Source organism: Danaus plexippus, chromosome 6 (assembly GCF_018135715.1).
Source record: "Danaus plexippus chromosome 6, MEX_DaPlex, whole genome shotgun sequence".
Classification (NCBI taxonomy): domain Eukaryota; kingdom Metazoa; phylum Arthropoda; class Insecta; order Lepidoptera; family Nymphalidae; genus Danaus; species Danaus plexippus.
Genome location: NC_083540.1, coordinates 3,510,141 through 3,534,821, shown reverse-complemented (window position 1 = coordinate 3,534,821; position 24,681 = coordinate 3,510,141). Strand labels below are relative to the sequence as shown.

Here is a 24,681-nt window from a genome sequence, read left to right as displayed (position 1 = left end):
GCTGTCGTCTGGCGCGCGCGTTGCACGTTGCAATAACATATTATATATACATTTATTTTGTTTTAGTTATTTATAAAGTCAAACTGTCGATTATATTTGAATAGATCTACTCAAGTAGTCATGCTTAAAGCCTAACATAGTAAAAAGTGATATTCAGAAGTGATATTTACAAATATAGTAATAAGTAGTGAAGATTGTTAAGATGTATAAATATATTTTTTATTTTTCTTTATTTTTATGCCATGGGTAAGTGATTTTCCATATTTTTTTATTTAAAATGATATGAATAATTTCAATATAAATACATTGACGATAGAAAACTGTTTAAATACTCGTTTTTGTAACCTTTACCAATTGTGAAATAATTGTTTTTTTTTTTTGAGAATGAATTAAAATAATACTGTGTGAGATATAAAAAAAAGGTTTCATCGGTAAAGGTTATAGTATCAACTGTATTTTATTTTACTTTTTTTTATTGTTATGTTATTATATACAGCTAGCTGTCTTTTGATAACATTTATATTATTTTAAAATTATATAATAATATTGTTAAAAATAAATATAGAACTGAAAATGTTTTTCAAACATCACTCTTTCCTAACATACGTAAGTTGTATGCACATAATTATCATGTTCATAATAAAGATAACAAATACATATCCATACTAAGATAAATGAATTGTCAAATTCGTGACTCTCTCATATAAGTAACGTCCATGTAAGTAACTTAAATGCCTTTATAAATATTTCTGTTTATGCGACAGTCTGTCTGTAAAATCGTATAAATCAAATAAATATTGAATGTTTAACATAGAACGGAGTTCTTTAAAATTACAACAGTGGTGAAGGACATAGTAAGGAGACATTAAACAAAAGAAATGTTAACAGTACGCAGATATAGAGAACAGTTTAAAAATATAATATTTCTTTAGCAAATTTCGGAACAGCTATACATATTTACATAAATTTAAAATAATTTGAATAAAAAGTTTAGTCTCACATCGCCATTATTATAAATTTACCATCATTTGAATATTTATGCCTTGAATTACGATTGTATAAAAAACTATCGAACAAAATTAAAATACCTCTGTATAGGCATTGAAACGTGTTGTTTCACAAGATGGGTGTATCTTGATCGAATGGTTATATTTAAAGTTCTAAACGTTTTGTAAGTATGTAAAAAATTACATCATAAAAGTAAATAAATACATTATATCAAATAGGGACATTTTTCAAAGTATACATTTCCTATCATATCCTACTTTTTGCAATTGTAGTTTTCTTATAAGCTTTTGATCACTTATAGGCAAATGCGCGTTACTTTTTTTTTAACCAACAAGGCGACTGTAGAAGGTTTTTCTTGCGGAAATAGCTCCACCCTACAAATTCTTGCATTTCACAAGGTCTCGCTTATTAACTACTGTTAGTTATAATAACTAACGGTTTTGTTGATGTTAATAAATTTTATATAAAAAAATTAAATGTGTATTTTATATATATATATATCCAAACTCGGTTGTTTTTATATTTGAGCTTTCTAACTATTTTGAGAAATAATAATTCCTAACGTTACCGCCAAACAATAATTTTATGAGTGATGTCATAAGAGTATACCTATTTTCATTCGTACATAATATAAACACGAAGGTATCTTTTTGTCTGATTGATACGCTCTTTTTAGATGAGGTGTGAATACTGTTAGGGTGGAGTAAATTCTATTCATTTTTATAGACTCAAACCGCTAAGCTCGACGGAAGTAATAAACCAAATTGTATTTTTGTATGCCTTGTTATTCCAACACTGAATTAGTCTAACTACCTATAAATTTGTTTAAAGAAATGCTATTTAAAACATTTGAACAATGAGCAATAATCCAAAAGAAGCTACCATTAAGCATACATTCGTGTGATAAGTTTCTGCAAACAAAAGTATTGGTATGTTAAATTGAGTCAAATAAATATGTTTTAAAATTGAGTATAAGTATATTGTAAAATTAAGTCATTTTCTTGTGAAACGGCAACCGACGTTAGAGAAATTAAAGAAATAGCAAGTGACACTACATATTTAAAAATATTTAAAGCCTCGCTTACCATCATATAACATTCTAGATTATTAAATAATTAATTTCAGTCACTCCTAACCCGCATAGAATGTTGTTCAAATGTATAATTATCATCTGGCACCTGCACTCAATCATTCGGAAAATTTTATGATATTAAATTTAATATGTTTACTTAACACTAGTCCTTAACAAATATATTCATCTTGATAGTCTTATTTTGAATATTTTGGAATCATTAAATTACAGAAATCGCTTAATGCATTACATTATATCCTGAAGTCATGTCTTGAACCTCTTCGTTAGAAACTTTTTATAAGAAACTAAGATTCATCGTTGAGGGGAGGTCATCTAAGTTAATTATAAAAAACCTCGTTCGTACTCAACAGGGATTGTAACGAATGTGGAAAAATGAAATCGTTAGATTCTAAATAATGAATATATGTAGATATAATACTAACTCCTGTTCTACAGGAAGTAAAACAGATATATAGCTTATACAATAAAACCTAGAATTTAAAGTGAAAAAATATACGAAAAATAAATAAATAAATAATTATCATATAGGTGATAAAAGGATTTAATTCACTGTATACATGTGTTGTTTGAATACAAATATAATTTTAAAGTTATTAATTATATATGTTAAATTTACAAGAACATTCAAATTCCATGTCGTCAAAGAATGTTTATTTCTGTTAGACTTTTCAATCTCATTAACGACTTATAGAACACGCGTTCTGTGTAACCAGTTTTTATAAAATCAGTCACACATCGTCGTTTATAATACAGAGTCTGATAAAATTGTGACGCCACAAAGTTATGACCATGAACTGTCCAATCTGCCCAACATTTCGATAAAAATTACGATCGTTTATCGATAGTCTCTAAATTATATAGATTGTTATCAACCCTTGACTTCAACCCTTCAACAGGCAAGCGTTAGATACGGCAAAATAGTTTGATAAGTTTCTGGTGCAGTTTTATATATTTTTGTTTGTTTATCTCCTTTAATAAGTAAATATTGTTTATAAAGAACCTTAAAAATAAATGTTTAGTACTCTTTGGTTGTTCACGTAGGTCCAAATCTTTCTCTTAAAAGCAAGTAATCGTAGTTTATGCAATGCGTATTAAAGTAACAATGAAAACTATTCTAACAAATTGTTTCAATTTTATGATATGATATATTGCAATATTAGTTGTTTGTTTCCCATGAAATCAATAAAAAATGTATTAATTTGTTTACATAACCACTTGTAAATAAGAAAATGATTTCCAAATAATAACGCAACAGACAATGAAAGTATGCAACGAATAACGGTGTCATTGGTAATAATTGTAATTTATAACTTTAATAATATTATCATTACAATATCTGTAGAAAATTGCACTAATTTAAGTATTCTCATAACTTTATATCAGAGTGTTTTAAGTTCTTTCGTAATTTTAACATTACTATATAATAAGTCATTACAATTGCGACGTTTTAACGATATCATAAAATTTTAATTATTTTTTTGATTAATTTAATTCGAGTAAAATAGATTAAATTAATATAAAAATAATTACTGAACTTTTCTGTTGCTTAAACTATCGAGGTCGTAATATACATTTAAGTAGATTATTATGTAATCTTAAAATCACTTAATATTTGAATGTTAATAGTTGGAGACTGTTCCGAACAATTTATTAATAAGGCAACCAAAATGTTTATCCCTACATACATTATGTATCTGTCGGTTGCAGTTAAATGTACGAATCAGTGAGTCAGAATTCATTTCAATGTATTTTTTTTGCTGCAATGACGCTATTTAAAATATAGCATAAAAAAGGGGATAAAACTTATACATTCGACCTCTAATTCTATTGAAACCTGTTCTTAGGTCGCTTTTTACGTTTGCTTGTTTTATTTAATTGTTTTCTAATTTACATTATGTTATGTTAATTGTTTGAAAAATTCCTGGTGTTAAATAATACATATAATGCTATGTTTATATATTTTTTTCTGATACTATGGGAAACTAAGGAGTCAAGCAATTTTAATTCGACTAGTTCCTTTTACTATCTACTTAATTAACGATACTTTTTCACACACGCATTATATTTGTTACTAGCTGTTTCCCGCGGCTGCGCCCGCGTGTGGTCTCTTCTTGCATAACCATATATATATCAAACTTAAAATTGACCATAACCTTTTTTTACCTTAATCGATTTTGACGAAACAAAGTTTTGACAATGCTCCTAATTATATGCAATCCAACAGTGAAAACCGCGTTTTAATCCGTTGAGTAGTTTTGAAGTTATAACGTAGCAGACAGACAAAAATTGCAAAAACTGTTTTTTTGGTTTCTATGACTTTTCTTTAATTGCCTCCTATCAGTTTTTTGGAAAAAATATTTAATGTACAGACATTCTATTCTTACTGTCTTCTTATATGTATTGATTGGTAGGTAGAACTTGGACCCAAAAGTTTTGTTTCATTTTCTTCACATAATTTTAGTATTGCAATTGTAAAATATATTATTATTACAATTATAATAGCATTACAAAGATCTAGGTATTATAAATCGTATGTGGTCATAATTTTAACGATTAATAGCGGAGGTTTTTAATTGGTATAACGCGTATATCAAGGTTTTTTGTAAATAGCCATGTAAACAATTATAAAATAAACTATTTGACTTTAATTTGAAAAGGTTGTCATTTGTATATAAATTAGGAAATGAAATACAATGAAATCTTATTTTCGTTCCAATTATTTTCCAATTCCTTCATTAATGATATAAAGACCTTTGAGATAGTTATTACAAACCAGATTTGGACCTTTTTAAGGCCGGTTCTTTCTGCACGACAGTTGAACTATCGCTAATGTTTTACATCTAATATCAGCTATCAAATAATATAAGAGAAATTTGTTTCATACCTCTACAAGTATACTAATTTTGCTGTACTTGTAAAGCGTAAATATCCCAATCTTCCAATGGATTTTAAATGAACGTTAGAATATTATTTAAAAACATTGATTTTTTTATCAGGCAAGCGGAAGTATTAAATTTAGCTGGAGGCGCAAAGTCTAACTACACTTTTCACAAGGATTTTCTTTTTGGTGTCTCAACAGCGGCGATACAAATTGAAGGAGCATGGAATGAAGATGGTATATAATATATTATAATACCTGACAGTCGATGTATGTATTTAATATTAAGTTTAGATAAAGCATATTAGAACTTTGATTAATTTTTCAGGGAAGACGGAAAGCATATGGGATCACTTAGTGCGTGTAAATCCTAACTTCACTAAAGACGGATCTACCCCTGACGTAGCAGCAGATTCCTATCATTTATACAAGAGAGATGCTGAAATGGTCCACGAACTTGGAGTGAATATGTATAGGTTTTCAATATCCTGGCCAAGGATACTACCAACTGGTTTAGCCAATCAAGTTAATCCTCTCGGAATTGAGTACTATAAAAATCTCATAAGCGAGTTGGAAAGGTACAATATTACTCCTATGGTCACCATTTACCATTGGGATCTACCTCAGAAATTACAGGATATTGGGGGTTGGACGAACGCGCATATCATAGATTATTATACGGACTACGCGAATGTATTGTTTGAAAATTTCGCGGATAAAGTTAAATATTGGATAACATTCAACGAGCCAATGCAAACCTGCCTGGAAGGTTACGGCAACACGTACCGAGCGCCTGCACTGAACCGACACGGTATAGCTGAATATCTGTGCACACACAATTTGTTAAAAGCGCACGCAAGCGTTTACCATTTGTTCAATAAGCAGTATCGTCCACTGTATGGAGGTAATTATTATGATTTAAATACTAGTTAATACACATATATATATTTCCTGGTTCAAGAGTCCTTAACTATACTCTTATTGTAAAAATATGTACAGGAAGTCTCAAGTTTTTCATTAATATACAAACTTTGATAATATCATGTGCAACGATCTTTGAACAATGAATCTTAAACTATCTGTGCTTTATTTGACAATGCCAACTGGTGCTTACGCTTTGGTATCTTAGGACAAATCTACATCGTCACTGTCACGTCACAGACGAAACTATTACCGTTTCCCATTCAATAATATACTACGATGTAAGAAGATTTGTGAATGAAAACTAGTTACGCTTCGTGTGTGACGACTTAATATTGTGCTAGCCATGCTGATCAAACATTGGTCTCTAGTATGATATTTATTTCTAAATCCTTAAAAATGACTTTAAAAATTATACCAAGTAGTTATTAAATTTATAATATAATCAGCATTTTCTATTTGATTTTAGATATTATTAGTTTTCATTTCTATTGTTGTAGCGTACTAACCGACCACTGGACCGACATTAATTTAAATATTTTTTTTTATAATCAACTCAATCATAATCTAATTTAAAATTTAGACGTAGTGTACATTTACAATTTTTTTTAACTAAAAAGAGTATTAAAACTTCATGGTTTATAATAACAGCAACATAAAGCAAGTATAACTTAAGGTATCTGATGAAAAAGTATCGGCAAAGCAGTTTTAATTTTCCTTTTAATCGTTCTTTGAGTCTAAAACAAAATCATTATATAAACTTTACGTGGAAAATGCTGATTATTACTATAAAAATATAAAAAATAATTTAATTATTATTTATTTAAACATTATTGTAATGAAAGTTATACTTTTATAATATTGACATTAGTTTGTTTAAAACATGTAAATTATACGGGCGTGTATTATCTGTCTGATAATGATGCAGTTGCTTTAATGCACTTGATTCTTTTGGTTTTATGTGACTGAGATTAAAATCGGTAATAATTATTATCACAACTTTAAACAGAGACAATGGTATCATGTTTATTGCACGGTTCTAAATAAAATAAACAATTACATTAAAGTTTTAAGATAAATCAACAGTATTAAAACGTCTTAGTTTCATAATTGATCCTTGTTTCAAAATAATAAATGTGAAAATGTTTCTTTGTTAGTTTGCCAATACTTTGCAATTTTAAATAGAACAGGAATTGACTTAATTTATACTCTGTTGAAAATTGATTATTTTTGATATATCGTAACTTCTGTATGTATACATGAAAAATACATTAATACAGTACAAAAGTTAAACTTTGCGTATAAAATAGCGATCATGCAATCGAAAGCCGAGAACCAAATGTTAGAAATGTGGCAACATCAAAACAAGTAATTTATTTATAAGCAAACCTTTAGATTGCTTATATCAACGTAGCGATTCCCTTCTACGAAATGATGACTTGAATAATCATTGTGTAATTTAGTATATGTTTTTGTTCAAATTTTTCCTTTCGTTCCTTTAATTTTTATACTGAGACTTTTATGTCATGAAAAATTTATCATTATGACATAAAAAATCTCATTTATTTTCTATTTTAAAGGAAAAACTGTAACGGTTTAAGTATTTCATACATGTATATGCTGTACTCATTGTTTGAATAACTTTTACTTTACATTGACACAGTTATAATACCATGGTATATAATTTAAAATTAGTCAGGGCTTTTGTAACTTCTTGCTCATCTTACCTCATCTGTTTAAACATGCATGTTGATATAAGATCTTATATTTTCAGTTTAGTATTATATTTTTCTTACAATAAATATCTAACATTGATGACTTTATTTAGATGACAAGTTTGACAAGGAACACTTTAGTATTATGTGGATAAAATTCTATGTAATTCGATACTTCAATTATTATTGATTGGTTTTCAAGTACCCCAACAAACACACAAAAGTTGTTTTTTTTATTTATAATAAGTTTTACTTTGATTATAAATCTAAGAAATAGTTTCTGAACACAGATTTTCTTCAAAATATTAAACACCGTTATAATATTGTATATATATATATGAATGCAACGCTAAACGACTCACGTCTTGAGCTATATTTCCTCTCTTAAAAACTACTATAAATCAAACTCGTATTTTGAAATCTTTCTGGTTTTTTCCGTTTATTATTAAAGGGGAACAATTAATATTACACATTTATGATAGGAATTACTTTATGTTTCTAGGGAAAATGGGTATGTCACTGGACTCTAATTGGGCAGAACCCAAAACAGATACACCAAGAGACAAGAAAGCTGCGGAGTTGTACCTCAAAACTCATGTAAGTATGGACACAAGATTCGTAGTAGAAAAATATTTCTCTTAACTAAGCATCAGGTTCAATTTATGATAGTAGATACCAGAGGCTTTTACGTAGCCTATTATAAAAGTAACGAATTTATACAATAAATAAACTTGTGTTTTTAATTTTTTTTAGTTTTCAATTCTGCCCATAAAAAATATGAACTAATGAATGATGTTGATGTCAAGATTAAATTCTCAGTTGTGTTTCCTTGACACCTATACCTAATGGAGCCGGTGATACTTGTTTTGCGATGTAGATAATATATTTGAACAATTACATTTTTTATTAAGATATTTTGAGTATTTTGAGTATAAATAAAATTCTAAATTTAAATAGTTTAGATTCTATACTTATGTTTTGAACATACAATTAAATTGACTTAACAACTGATTTAAATTAAAAATATAATAAGGAATGGAAAATTTACTAACACGAATAGGATTCAAAATTGCAATCTCCAGGTTATTGTTTTCAAGTTGCTTCACCAAGTAGACTCGATTGTCTATTTTGAAAAAAGAAATCATTTTGGTATAAAATTTTCTCAGTTGCAGATGGATTACGTAGTTAAAATGTAATTAAGGACAATTACATTTATAATATTATAGCTTTGCCGTCTCTACTGTTATTAATAAGGGTTTGACTTTGAAAATTTAAAGTATCCATATAATCACTGATCAATTACTTCGTTTTCTTGAATAAAATATAGGTCACTAATTCTTTAAGCTTGAAAATAATAGATTTTCGAAATTAATGTATGTATGAACAGCAATGACGTTAACAACTTAGTACTATAAGTCTTAAATATATATTCACAGCTTGGATGGTATGCACACCCTGTATATTCGGAAACTGGAAATTATCCGGAAGAGCTTACCAAACTTGTTGATGAAAAAAGTAAGAAACAGAACTACACCCACTCTCGACTTCCCAAGTTTACTCCTGAGGAAATAGCCTATATACGAGGAACTGCAGACTTCTTCGGTTTAAACCACTACACCACGTATCTTTTGAGCATGGCTGACAGTGAAGTTGGTGAGGTGCCATCACATGCAAACGATGTTGGTATTGTTAGGGTTCAAGATCCCAAGTGGCCGTCGAAGTCCTCTTCCTCTTGGCTAAAGGTACTTAAGAAAATAATATTATTTATAAATGTTGTTTGTATTCGGTGACGTTAATTGAAACGAATTGAACAATTATGTTAAATGTTGCATCATTCTTATATAGTAACGGAATTAAAGTATCGTAATTATCCCTGTATACTATTTGGGATATGCAAACGTAATTTTATATGTTAGCCGAGTCATCCGAGCATCAAAATATGATGAGCTTGTTAACCTATGAAATTCCTCAGGATTTTTTAAAGACATTTTTTACAATTCCTTCTAAAAATCGTCATCAACATACTATAACGAAATACATATGTCTTGATATATATTTTTTGTCTTAATGATTCAAATATGTATATATTTTATATTAACGTTAAGGTGGTACCATTTGGATTTCGTCGCCTCTTAAATTGGATAACTAAAACGTACAATAACGTGCCAATAATCGTTACTGAGAACGGATATGCTGACTTTAGTGGAGTGAAAGATGAAGCTAGAGTTTCTTACTATTGCCACTATTTAAATTCTCTCCTCCATTCAATACACGAAGATAAGACAAACGTTCAAGGGTATTTCGCTTGGAGTCTGATGGATAATTGGGAATGGGACGACGGCTATGCGTAAGTATATTTTATTAAACCTAGTTTGACAAAAATCTATGTTATTGAATATGATTTTTTTACATACGATTTACGATTTTTTTTAACGTAATCTGAATACGATCTGTCAGGGTTTAGTTAATTTAATTCATTTGGATCGTTGCAAATATATTTTCATTTATACAACAAATAAATTGAAGTCTATATATGGTAACTAGTCAATTAGTTGGTGCTTTGTATAATTTATCATGAATTAATTTTGCCAAAGTAACCAATGTATAATATAGTATTTTGCCCATAAAATATCAGCATATTGCTAAAATTTATACAAATTTAAATTAGTGCCATATATTATGTATTATATTTTGGAATCAACAATGAATTTGATAGATTGCCATGATATTGGCGATACTTTAAATATAATACGTGGAAAGTTTTATAATTTGAATATTACGAGCAACGCATCATGACGTTGTATTCAAGCGAAATGTACTGAACCATTGTTAATTTGTTACACAAAGCACGATCTTAAGTGATTGCAATTCGTGCCAAGGATGTATGCATCCTTTTACCTCTCGCCACAATTTCGTCTGTATTTTCATTTCAGTGATAACTACCGTATAAAAATATAAGGGGTTTTACTGATTTTACAAAAATAATTTTAACAAATTGATCATTTATTTAGAATATGGTATATTAGTCAGTGTTTCAAAAATGTTGATCAATTAACATGTTCTTTAGAACAATTTGTCTATTTTATATCAATATCAGCCGGTTTTAAATAGTTCTTAGACTCAGGGTTTAGAAACAGCCTATGAAAAGGTATGATATGGGTCTTTCATTCATGCAAACGTTGACTACTAAAAAATATGGATCTTTGGAAGAATATAAATTTCGGTGGGTATTTAAACCATACCCTTATTTGGGAACAGCAAAAAAATATTGTATTTTTAGATACGTCAATTTATTGTAATAAATTGTACTGTACTCGCTTGTGCCTGAAGGTAAATCTCATTTGAATTGGAGCTCATAATATAAAAGTTGCTTATAAGTTTATAATTTTGCTGGAAACTAGGGTTTGACGCTATTGGGTTTACGATTAACGACGATTTAGTGATAATAAGTACATTACTCCTCTTTACTTACACAGTCTGTGACCTTTTATCGGTCAATGCAATTTAGTTCGTCTCATCACTGCGTGGTACACTCGAAGTTATCATCAGTGCTTTCTCGACCTCGTCATTCTTGACAGGGACGTGCTGTATATGGCACAAGATCGGAAGTAATTGTCCGGATGTAATATGAGTATTTTGTTCATTATACCCTTAAGGTAGATCAACAAACGGTCAAGAAAAATTCTTTATCTTTTATAATGTGTAGTTGCAGTTTGCATCTATAAACTGTTTGACAAAGAATATAATATTGTATTCTTTTCTTTGTTTTCCCATAGACGTGAAGATGTGTCTAGGGCGGAGATTTAGTCGTGTGATGTAGTATTAAGTATTACAAATAGTGGAATTGAGTATTATCGTCACTTCGTCTGAGTCGTTAGGCTGAAATGGATTTAGTTGGGTTCCTAGAATTTGGCTATGGTCACCAGAGTATCTCTAGAAACAAATTATTTATTGTAGCTTTAAAATTCCAGAATTTTCTTTTTTGTTTTAAACAAAGCACCCACTTTTACACACGCGATTAGACTATCATTCTCGTCTTCTGAAACATTTGACAATTAATAACCTAGCATGATTCCACAGTCTTATTTTTTTCGAATATATGTATATTAGGTACAGTTTATGAAATAATTTAATTTGTTTTCCCTGAGGTCTAGAAAATGAAGTGTTTTCAATAGTCGAGAGTGTAGATTTCTTTCATTAAAAAAAAACTAGCTAAACAACAGCAAGTCTTTCAACAGTGTATGTATATAAAGCCAATAACAATTAAGAGAGCCTGTTGCTCCTTTGCTTTCTTATTGCACAGAAAATGTTACCTAAAAATTTTAATAAGGATTCATAACTCGTAAAATTATTGTTTTTCTATAAAATTAAACAATAGTCCTTCGTTGCTGCTAATAGAATAATATTAATATCAAATAATAGTAATATTATATAATATAATAGAACGATATTAAGTATAACATTTGATCTGCATAGCATATAGATATTTGTCAATTTATTAGTTATTTCATTTTAACCATATGACTCTGATAGATAAGATATAATTGAATAAAATGTCTATGATAGTTAATAACCTTTATATTAACCGATGTTGTTTTTGTTTTATTGATATTGTTCCAAGTGGTTTGCTATACGACAAGCTTTTTGTTTTAATTCAAAGCTACAAGTGAACGGCAATATTAAATTGAGATATTATGGCAAGCTTCATAAAGTTTATTATAGAATTTACAAATTACAACCGGTTTCGTAATATGAATGTTATAAAATTAATATTAATATAATTTAATAATCTCTTTTAATAAGAGATAAGATAAGATAAGGTTTTATGATATGTTGTTATATGTGCGTCATTTATATAATAAAATAATATTGTTTGTACTTTTTTTGCTCACTTGTATATCAAACATAACACTTTTGATACGTATAAGAACTAAATTAAAATTTTATTTACAACATGATACTACTATTTGTTTTGTAAATTAATGACTTAACAAGGATTTTTTCACGAATAAGGGCTTAAAATGCCACACCCACAAAAGTTTAACAAACATGTATTTAGATTTTATGATTGTGATAATAGAAATGAAATAAAACTCTTTAACTCAAATCACTCTATAATTTCACTTGTCATTGTAAATGCAATTGCAGGTCCCGCTTCGGTCTTTACTTGGTCGATTTCAATAGTCCCAACAAGACGAGAACTGCTAAGGAATCGGCGAAATTGTACACGAGTGTAATATCCTCTCGAGGCCTGCCCGCCGACTACGACCCAGAAGATTTCACCGCCTTTTCCAGTGCTTCTCTTCTCGTTCCAACTCTACTCCCACTCTTACCCTTTTATAGGCTACTTACATGACGTTAACGCCACTAAGTACGTATGTAAATCTATCATTACATTAATTAATCAATATTTTAAGTTTCATTTCAACTTGATCCCTAGTTTAAGTCTATGTTATCCTTTAATACTCAACGGTCATAAGTTTTCTGGCGTTATCCCGCGCTACGTCTCTTCTCAACTGTGCCTGGATAGAAACGAAGGACTTGCCTTTCGTTTCTGGTAGCACGGCGAGCATAAAGATCAAACCCAGTATAGAGAATGCTGAGAATCCCCAGAATACTGTGTATATTCCGCATAGATCTTTTACAACCTGAAATGTTAAAAACAACTTAAAGTTAATGAAATACTCTTTTCAAACCGTTAATAACCCAAAAAAATTTAGGTTCTGGTTTAGTAAGGTTTTTCAAAATTACTTTTTTTATTGAAGATTATATTTCTTAATGCATTGTTTTCAACGTAAAGTACAGTCAGGTTAAAATATTTCTTTCAAAAATAATATAATGTATGTACCCGGATAGTAGATATTTTTAGTAGCATGTTATTTTATACGAGTATAGTGACTGACATCTGGGTTCTATGTGTGCTCTGGCAAATAAGTAAGCAAGTAATGGGTATACATATTTGTTTTTATAGTATGTGTGTGAAGATTTAATGAAACTTGTGAAAAAAGCTTATGTCACAATACGACTTGTAATCCTGTTAATGTTGGCATGACAGATAGCACAAGTATATTGCTAATTATGATTGATGAATATCTTTATTGCCAGATATATTGCCTTAATCATTTTATTTATATCATCATATTATAGTAGATATTGCGAAGATATAAAATAAACCAATAATAATTACCTGGAAAAGTTTCTGAACTGCAAACATACATACTCCAGTGTAAATGTGTGCAACACAGGATGCATATAGTTTAACATTCGTTGGGAACATTTCGCTTATAATCACGTAGGGAACCGTTGACAGACCAATTGCGTAGCAAACTATGTAAATTAGAAGAGCAGCGATAGGTAACCAGAATAATGGTGTTACAGAAGACTTATTTGTGGTATCGAAGTAGAAATATGTTCCAAGAGCACCATTCATTAATCCCACGCCGAGAGCTGACAGCAGCAACAATGGTTTTCTACCCAGACGATCCACTAGAACAACGGAAAGGCAACACGTTGCCACTTGTACGCAGCCTAGGATAATAGATTCTTGGTAAGGCTGAATTTTGGTTTCTGTGGTTGCGAAAATTTCTTGAGCATAGGCCACTACAGCTGCACTTCCACATAACTGTTGAATGGTGAAAACTCCCAAACTTATCCATAAGGCTTTTCTATTGGTGGCCTCAGAGATTAGATCACACCATGTACCTTTATTTTTCATATCCTCTTGGACGCTTACTTCTATATTCTTTAATTCGAGTCTTATATCGCCGGTTCTCAATCTCCTTAGTGAATTTTCAGCTCTTTCACTGCGTTCAAATTTAAGATAGTAATAAGGAGACTCTGGTAAAAAGATGAAGGTAATGACGAAGGTAATTGGTAGGATCAAGTTGATGCCTGCTAGGGTTCGCATTGAAACGAAGGGGCCAATACAGTACTGGCCAAGAATACCAACCTGAAATTAATAAAACATTAAGTTAATAATAAAATTATGTGATTTTAGTTGTAAGAAAAAAATACAATACATTGTTAATAAAGTTGAATATACTAAAGATAATAAAGATAGAAGTAAGTCCTTTAATAACATTTAATTCTTAAAAATATACTGCGTAATACCTTGTTCAAATTTAGCATTACTCGGTTGACTAATGCGTTTTAATTACGTGTTTAAAATAGGAAACATTTAATGTATGTTGTGGTCTTTTATTACTAATACGCGTAAAATGACTCCACTATTATGTGTAACTTCTAATTATGGATACAGTAATGCTTTTTTACCTATTATTTCAATTTGTCAATTTATATATCAGTGCCATTTAAAATTCTATTAAAAGGTTACAAGTAAATCTATAGATCCTACTTTATGCTTACTTTATTGTTTAATTATTAATATTTTTAAATTCGCAGCCGTTTGGCCATTAAACACAACTAGAATTGCAACTATACGATGTTCGCTGTAACAACTAACAAGCAGATGGATCGTCTGCGTTATCGGCCTTTTTATATTACAATAAAGTAGCCTCACCTTATTTAATAATGTAATGAGGGTTGAGAGGGCGCCTCTGACTTCATTTGTTGCTATTTCTCCTGTATACATAGGAGCGACGGTGTATACTATTCCATAACCAAGACCAGAGAACATTCGAGCTACGTAAAGATATGCCACAGATTTGGCAGCGATGACCAGCACCCAGCCCAGGATGAATGGTATGGCTCCAATAAGTAGAGTTGTCTTCCTTCCAAATCTATCGGCCAGATAAGCCGATGGTATTGGTGTTATTGCTGAGCATAAAATCATGATAGAAACTATCCACGATCCCTCATCCTCTGTTGTTGGTATCGAACTCTCGCTTGATTTTAAGTACGGAAGTGTTGGTGATGGCCATCCGTAGCAGGTACCTGCCGTTGCAGTGATAAGTGTAGCTGGAAGGAGAAAAAATATAATTAACATAACGTGTCATATAATGGAAGGGTAATAATTTTACACATTCAATTAAAATTTTGGTGTTATAAAATTCAACGCAACCTCTCTATTTTCATTGTACATTTCATATTTTTTATCAATAAAATGGCATGAGTAAACAGCTAGAAATGTTTATATTGATAACATCAAAGCTGGGTTACGTTTGAAAGATAACTTCATATTAATGAGAGAAAGCCATCATATAGTATATACTTTCATGTAAATTATTCAATGGTTGAGACATTTCATCATTGTTTTGATAATAAATATAAAGAGCTTTCTTATACTAAATGAGTAATTAAATCATAATGAAAAGAAGAAATTAAAATATATAACTTTAGCATCATTTTTCCTTTAGTTTCAAGTTTTTGTGTTAAAAATTTGCAACTTATAAATAACTCACATTCATAATAATAGTAAAATCATTAATTACCAAGTTTACAAAAAAATATGAAGGCAACATCTACGCAGTTAGAATGTGTTATCTCCACGACTTATCATTCCTCATGGAAACTTATGATCGGCTTTAGTATTTCGTTGTTTCCCGATTCAGTTTATCATTGACAAAATACGGAAACGTAACAAAAAATATCATTATTTTGTTATTAATATTTAATATAAATATGTCAAACAATAATACTTAAAGATATTACGACTGTTATGAACAAGAAAATTTGTTCGCCAATTATAAATATTAAAGGAATAGGAAGAAAGCTATTGAGGCGAAATTAAATTACTTGCCTCTCAGACTGGAGTGGTTATTCAATAATTTAGCCGGGAAAAGAACGATCATGTGTATATAGAGAGTTGTTTAAAGGAATCAATTGTCCAATAATTTACCTTTTCCGAGTTTCATTACTTAAATGATAACCATGAGATAATTTCAAAGATAATTTTACAATTTGCAAACTGTTTTTGTTCGGAAAAGTGAGTGTGCTTAGAAAGCAAGATTGCTTCGATTCTTTATTTGGATTCGAGACTGGCGTTAGATCATCCCACGCTTGTATGTGACGTGTTCAGAATGCAGATGTAGAGGATGGCCATAATTTTGGGGACGCTCAGCGTTTGCCAGTTGGCACTTCATTTTGAATATATAGCGTTACATATCACAAACGTGTATGTTTTGTATCTAATTAAAATTTACATTTCAAGATTGAAAGACATGGTTAAAACAAGAACAGTTTTTAAACAACACTTCGTTACTTTACATGGTAGTTTCGTGAATTTTTTTTAATTTAAATATTTCGATTTCAGAAAGTTATTGGAACAAGTTATAAACGTAGTTTTAATTCTTTGATTTATTCATTCATTCGGACCAGCGGAGCTCGCGTCCAGAAATAAAATGTTTCAAAGTAAAACGATTTCGGTATTTTGAAATTTAAATATTTTTTTAAACTCTAAAATTTTCTTTAATTTTTGTTTGACATGTTTATATTTTAATTAATAATAATATTATACTGACGAGTGTGATGATTAAATCATTAGTAATGTTTTAATGATAAAACAGATAATTGATTTGATGTGAACTAAAATAAATAAATATTTTCATTGAAAATAATATCTAGAGATTATTATTATTAAGAATATAATCTGATGACGTTGTCATAGTTACGTAAGTTTTAATCATCAATTTAGAAAATATTTACGGTGTCATTATAGAAATATTTTTTATCGTGTCATATTCATGGGAGTTTAAAATTAATATTTATTTAATTAAATAAAATTGAGACAGAATGTTATTTAATTATAAGATAATTTCGTATCCGTACAGAAATGAAATAAAACCTTTATCATACAGTATCAAATTTGTTAATGATGCTTTAAAATGTTCTTCAAATTGTAATTTTATAAATGAATTTTGCTTTCGTAACATCGTTTGTTAGAAATAAATATAATATCCTAGATGATAACATATGATAGTGTCGCGCCTGTCGTCCTTGGTTGTTCAAAATCAAGAAACAATTAATGTCGCTTTGTCGTAGATATATAAATATCTTGTATGTTTTTAAGCGACCTATGTGAGAGGTCGTACCCGCTGGCGGTGGGGAGAGGGGAACTGATATAAACTGGCTGAGCGTGCGGCTTAACGATCACTTCTTAGAATTGCTTATATATATTTTTATTTATTTTGGAATTATTATGGCAATACTGTAATATTACGGCGATATTGCGAATATACAATCGTGATAAAAATTCGGATGTTTTGAACGCTTTGGTTGTTGACGATCATAACCGACATCCGGTATTGAATAATACATTCAACATATCTTAATAATATCGTATATTTTCACAAGTACACATTTAAATAAAACCTTGTTTTTCGGATTTTCTTCACGACACTAGAGACGGTATGAAAGTGTCACCTCGTCTGCCCGTAAAACCCCGTTGTTGAAAAGTAATCTAAACTTGGGGTAAAATTTCAAAGAAAATACGTTTAAAAATCAGGCAAAAAAAACTAGATTGTATTTAAATTCTTTACGTAATATATTTCAAATGACTAGGAGTATTTTTTTCTTAAATTTGAACATTGACAATTGAGTTTAATCTTAGAAAATGATGACGTTTAATGTTGGAAAAGCAAGATATTTTAACTTTACTTTAAACTATGCAACTCTCTAGGAAAACTTTAAGATGAAATAAAACGTACGTAAATAATTTCAAGAGTAAAGGATTTATTTTTTTCATTCCTTGTATACCTAGTTTATTTACCGGCCGTATATAATACATAATTGGATTATAAAAATGTTAAATAAATAATTTGTTTCATAATTTTATGTATGAATAATTCAATAAAACTAAAGGCACATTAAATTATTCGTAATTATGTGGTTTGACCTTGAAAGTTTGACACACGGTCTACGATAAACGTTTTATTTTGCCTAAAAATATTCACAGTGTTCATAAAAAAATACATAGAAACGAAACCAGGAAGACTATTTTAATTTCAACTCCATGTCCGTATCGTTTAATTGAGTGTCGCATAATATGATGTACGTACTTGGATATAGTGTTCTGTGTGTCTCAATGTGGCTTAATAATTTTCTTGTACAAATATGGATTGTGTGGGAGTTTACTTTGAAATCATCGTTTTGTATAAGTCTGCGTCACTCGTTTTATACAATAACAGAAGTACTTAATTTCTGTCACTTAGATTGTTCTTTAAAAAAAAAAGACGCAAACATTGTCATAAAAACGAATCCATTTAAGATAATACCTAATATAATGGCTGCGGCAGTTAATTTTAATAACAATACATTTAATTTAATATTTTCAAATGAAATTTTATTTATTATATAACATTTTTAATCGTATATTTTAGTATATTAATAAATACTTTTATATATAAAAGGACTAAAGGATATTTTATTAACGTTAATCTATTTTATTAACGTTAATTTATTATCAATCACATGAAGAGAGAAAAACATTTGAAGACTGAAATTTTTAAATTTGGAAAAAAATAATACTTACCCTTATAATTTGAAACCAAAGAAACTTTCAAAATTGACAGTGATAGATTCCAAATTTAAGATAGTATTCTGATCCTACCAATGAAGTTGTTAAAATCGATAAAGTCTCATGTAACATTTTAACACGGACAAAAAAATTTTATAGTTCTGATACAGAAGAAAGTAATTTTATCATGAGACTATAATTTCATTAAAACGGCAAACAAATTTCATACTAAACATGTATGTATATTTTTCTTGCATTATCCATTTAGTAAGAATAAGATAAGTAACATAAATACTTGTATACTATTTTTATCCATATAAAGTATCGCAAGATACTTCGTTGGTTAATTTGATTTTGGCCAAATTTCAAAATGAATTAAGAAAACAATGAACGTGTCATGCAAATATTTAAATAAAATTGGAAGGTCATTCAACGCTGTGAGTCAACCAGTATACAGTAAGCTGTGAAGTAGACTTACTTCATTTTAATTTAACTTGGACTTCAAGACTTGTTATTGAAAAAGCAAGTCTTAAACAATCTATTGAATTCTGTTTTCCATTAAAGTTCTCGGTATTCGATCTCATTCATTTGTTCCGAGGGACCTCATTATGTATGTTGTTTTCAATTTCGTGATAACCTATACTAATTACGTTTTTAAATGTTCTTTTATCTTAATTCTGTACGGTAATAAATGAGGAATTTGCATGTACTATTGCGGACACATTTTCCTTATCTACTAGAAAATATTAAAATTGTCAAATAATTAGTAGTTGTTGGTTGAGTGTTACAAATGTCTTAATTTTTTATAAAGTTTGCTTGTTTGTTTGTTTGTTAAATTGTGTAAAGTTTTCATTTATATATGAGATTATTCGTTTTAATTGGTAGTACTATCGCCATTACTTACTATTTGCATTTGGGCTATCTTTATTGCAACGTTTAGTTTGAATCACCCGTTGCATTTGACGTCATTCGTACTTGTATCAGAGCTGTTTTCTTTGCTCATGATATCGATTCTTACTGTCTCAATATCATTTATATAGTTATGGGTCGTGAAGCTGTACATAGTTTTAATTAATTTATGCTACGGGTACGATAATGAAATAATATTCTCTATAAAAAATTAATTGAATTTTCAACCTATTATAACTCCAAACAATTTTGTTATCGAGATTCAAGTAATTGGTTTTTAATGTGACCAAGTAGGTGAGAACAAATTTAAGGATTGTTCTCATTTCCGTATAAACGTATTTGATTGTTCGTTGTAATTAAAGTTAGTAACATAAAATATATATAGAATAATTCAGCAACTGATAATGTCGGAGTTTGTGAAAGATACATAACAAAAAATATAAAGAAGAGATTTAAACCATATAGTGTCGACCCTAAAACAATTATTGTTCGAGTTTTGTCTGGAAATATGCTCGTTAAGCTCGGCCTTCACTCATGTATTGTGGTAAGTTGATATAAAGAATTAGGGTTGATTTTAAATCCGCTTGTTCATTATTAGAGTTAATTATTCCGAATATTAACTTTAAGAACACGCGGGCAGAGCTCTAGTATGAAATATAATTTTCTTAGAATACAACAATCACGGTTTTCTATTGTACAGCTGTTTGTAAACATTGGTCGTGTTGAGCGATTTTCACACGAACGTAGAAATATGTCGCTGATAAATCTTCCGTTAGTACGTGGACAGTAATAACCTCTCATGTCATCTTCACAAGTTATTTATGTACTTAAATTATGACATGTTATCATGTACCGATTCGTACCTCCTGTTTATATTTAGCATAAAACATGTCGCACTCTTTCGTTGTAAAGAATTTTATTGAACTAAAAGCCAATATTATAAAGAGCGTTTATTTAAATGAAATGAAATTATAATTTATTTTAAAAATATTGAAAAATCTAAAGCGAAATCAAGAATTAAAATGCAGTATGATTATTGTTAAATTATTGCCAATAGCTTACCGTTTGCGACAATAATCTTATCAGAAGCATTGTTTTTATAAAACCGTATTACCTTGCTGATACAAAATGATTTGTCTGTAATGACACATGCCTCAACATAGATTTGTCAACCTTGAAACAACAACACTTTCATTTTTATCGAGTACAATAAAATAGTAGCATAAAATGATAAAACAATAAAATTAACAAAACCGAAAACGTCAGTATTAATATATGGATCAATAGAAAAATAATTGTTATCATCATTAGTGGGGTTTTGTGGTGTATAATTTGAAAGGAATAAAACTTTTTGACGCAGGTGTATAATCTCGATTGTGACGGATTAGGCTATAATTAAAATTTATCAGTATTGCAATCGCAGACAATAGACATATTATTGTTTAGATAATCATTATATGACTTTGTTAAAATTATTCAGGAATTATCAGAGATTTAATTAATCATTCATAATTTCATTACTTTGTAATCGCAAAGCAATAATAATCTATGACTTTTTGAGTTGCTTATTCATCTATTTCCTAATGATAAATTACTAATTTATATATTTAATAAGGGCAGTGTAAAATAACTCAACAATAATATATTTGATTTCCAACGGAATTATGAGTGGGTATATTTAAAAGTGGCGCTTTAAATTCAACTAATCCACACAGAGCAAAAGAAAAATGTTATATGTAAAAATAATAATTTTTGATTTCAATCTTGTTAGTTATAATTATGTTGTAGATACAAAAGATATCCGTGATAAGAGATATCACATTGGGGAAAATATACGAGTTGATTTGGAAAACATAGCGGTTATTTAAGGTTAAGCTATACGCCAACACCTTTACTAGAGCTTGCATCTGTTTTATTTAATGTTTTAATTATTATTATGCTATAGACACAAATAAAATAAATAATTTATATCTACCGTAATAGTATATCAAGTAAGGATTGATGTTTTATAATAATTTAAAGGCTTTTTAGCGAACCTAGATTTGAATGTACTTAACAGATTAGCTCTATATCTCTTAATTTTTTGTGGATTATATCAAATATAAAATAATTAAATAAATTCTTTCACATACAAGAATTTTGACGTGGCTTTACAAAATAAATGTATAAAAGTGCAATTAATAATTCCGTTGATTTAAATTCGATTCAAGAAACAGTTAATTTAGAAATATCACGGAAGTTATATTATTATATAAATGTTACCGTAAAATGTTCTATAATGCCATGTATGCAAATTGCGCTCCAAGAATCATAAAATTAGCAACAATTTAAACCTGTCTAGTTTTCATGTCAGTCTGATTTATGGTCAAGATATTTATTAATATTAGGTTTTTCAACGAACGAACGAAGTGTATTAATTTATAGATAAGTGAATTATATTATTTTTTATTGTATTGTATATAGTTAATTACATTTTCATATTGAAATATAAATATTCTTATAGGACAGGGACTTATGTTGAACTCTGCTATGGCGTCTTACTTTGACGAGCCTGTTTTGGTCAAGGTGAAGAAACAAGTCGAAGGAATTACAGTTCTTCTATAGACTATTAAATTATAGAACCAGATAAGGGTGCAGGGGACCTTGTTTTATTGTTTCTTGAAAGATTATCGTCAATGCCCAGCAGAATTACAAAATTATAGGGGTTTTTAAGTGTTTTTCCCACAGTAATCTTTGTGGAAAAAACCCAAAAGATATTAAGATGACCAAACAATAATCACCAAAACACAGAATTAATAAAATTAAATATAAAAAAGAACACTATTAATCCGATACTTAATCATAGTGATAATTTTATTTTTAGATCCTATTAATATATATTTATAAATTAAAATTACTGGTAAACGTTCAATAATTTTTGTAACTGTCTTAGTTTTTTTTTGACATTAACATGATTAAATAGATTTGAAAGATGAAGAATTACCGAGACGATACAGAAAATGTACAATAAATCAAAGTCGGTTAAAACGTTAACAACTACATGGAACTAGCAAACATACAAATAGGTCAATAACATATTAATTTTGTTAGTACTGATAAGAATATTGTGTACATGTATTAAAAGACTAAAAATTAATTCAAATACTTAAATTATATATATATAAACCGAGCACTACAATACTTTTTTTAACCTAGATAGCTTGAAAACATAGATCAAGAAATACAATATTGAGTAATGTAAGCATCTCCCCCGTGCTAGCCTATTAAGAGAACTAAAACTAACCCAAATTCTTAAGTTCATTATATATGTACATGTACAAAAACCGTGCATTATAATACTTTGTTAACCTAGATAGATAGCTTGAGAAAAATAGATCAAGAAAGACAATATTGAGTAATACAAGCACTCTCCCCGTGCTAGCAACCCTAAATATACCTGAGTCAGGCGTTTCCAAGAAAACGGGATTACCGTTTAAATGACTTCCCCGTCCCTAAGGGCGGTACTTTGAGTTGGTTTTATGTTGAATATTTTTGCAGACTGCTTAACCTTCTTATAATATCTTCTTAGATTTTATATTCAATTGATATTAAGACTAATAAAGGGATTTGATTTCGGGCATACTGCTATTAATTTATTTAGGGTTTTCTAATAGTACAAATGGTAGAGAAACTTGTTTTATAAATACATATTTAGAAGTATAGTAAAAGTTGGTGATTGACGTAGGGGAAGACATATTATTTATTTTATTAGACAATAAAAGGATAGTTATGATAAATGTATTATTAATTGGTTTTTAATTTTGAAATTAATATACTCGTATGAATATATATATGATTCAGGTTAACATAGATTGAATTGAAATATGCATGTTTACCTCGTACTTTTGAGTTTATTTTCACTCTAAGTTTATTGCGAAGCGTAATTTAGAGGAAGCGGTTAACTTAGTAAAAAATACAAGTTCTTTTTGCGTTACAGGAATTCGAAAGCAGCGGTTTTAATGTCAGTGGGTAAGTATATGTTATGTTATTATAAGTATTTCAATGTAGAGCAGGGTGATGACCTGATAGGCCCATAGGGGATGGAAGTTTGGTCACACGTGAACTAGACTTGACGTACAGAGGACACGTTTCATTAAAACGTCAGCCCGACGCGTTTGGGGAGTTATGTTTGCGATAAACGTGACCGCAACTAGCATAATGTCGCTCGTTAGTTATATGAAAACATTCCACACGTTTATCAATTCATTGGAACATTTAAAACGAAATAATGGAAGATATCGGTTTAATTGTACGAATAACACTTGTGCAAACACATGGAAAACTTTATTATATAGTACAATGAGGTTAGAATGTACTCACCACAGAGCGCTGTTCCATATTCCTTCCAATGTGAACGAGTTTTTGCCGTCATTTCAGTTTTTATAAAAGATATTATCAGACTAAATTTTAATAGCGCGACTTTTTGGAATGAGATTAACTTGAGCACTGATTATTTAAAAATAATAAAATATTTATATATAATAAAAAGGACCCATGGTTATAATGGATATAAATAATAACAAAAGATAAAACTTAAATATCACAAAATAATATAATCGAACTAAATTTAATGGGTTTAAAAAAAACGTTATAACCGATTTGGCTTCATTTTGGAAGGTTTATGTGTTGTTTGTTTGCTGGTACATAGTGCGAGGAGACGCTTGGAGTGTGCTAACGCGGCGGCGGCGAGTGAACAACTGAACAA

General features: G+C 29.3%; 2 protein-coding genes across 2 annotated transcripts; one reads left to right on the top strand and one right to left on the bottom strand.

The window, feature by feature from the left end:
- LOC116777538 (myrosinase 1-like) lies at nucleotides 1-13,255 on the top strand. Its single transcript, XM_032671150.2, has 7 exons — nucleotides 1-246; nucleotides 5,098-5,216; nucleotides 5,308-5,883; nucleotides 8,118-8,212; nucleotides 9,052-9,357; nucleotides 9,721-9,962; nucleotides 12,764-13,255. The coding sequence occupies exons 1-7, from the start codon at nucleotides 203-205 to the stop codon at nucleotides 12,969-12,971; spliced, it is 1,590 nt and encodes a 529-aa protein (XP_032527041.2). The 5' UTR covers nucleotides 1-202; the 3' UTR covers nucleotides 12,972-13,255.
- LOC116777545 (facilitated trehalose transporter Tret1-like) lies at nucleotides 12,712-24,681 on the bottom strand. Its single transcript, XM_032671163.2, has 4 exons — nucleotides 24,297-24,681; nucleotides 15,135-15,532; nucleotides 13,803-14,564; nucleotides 12,712-13,263 (listed from the first exon to the last, which is right to left on the bottom strand). Exons 1-4 carry the CDS (start codon nucleotides 24,346-24,348, stop codon nucleotides 13,075-13,077), a joined length of 1,401 nt encoding a protein of 466 aa, XP_032527054.1. The 5' UTR covers nucleotides 24,349-24,681; the 3' UTR covers nucleotides 12,712-13,074.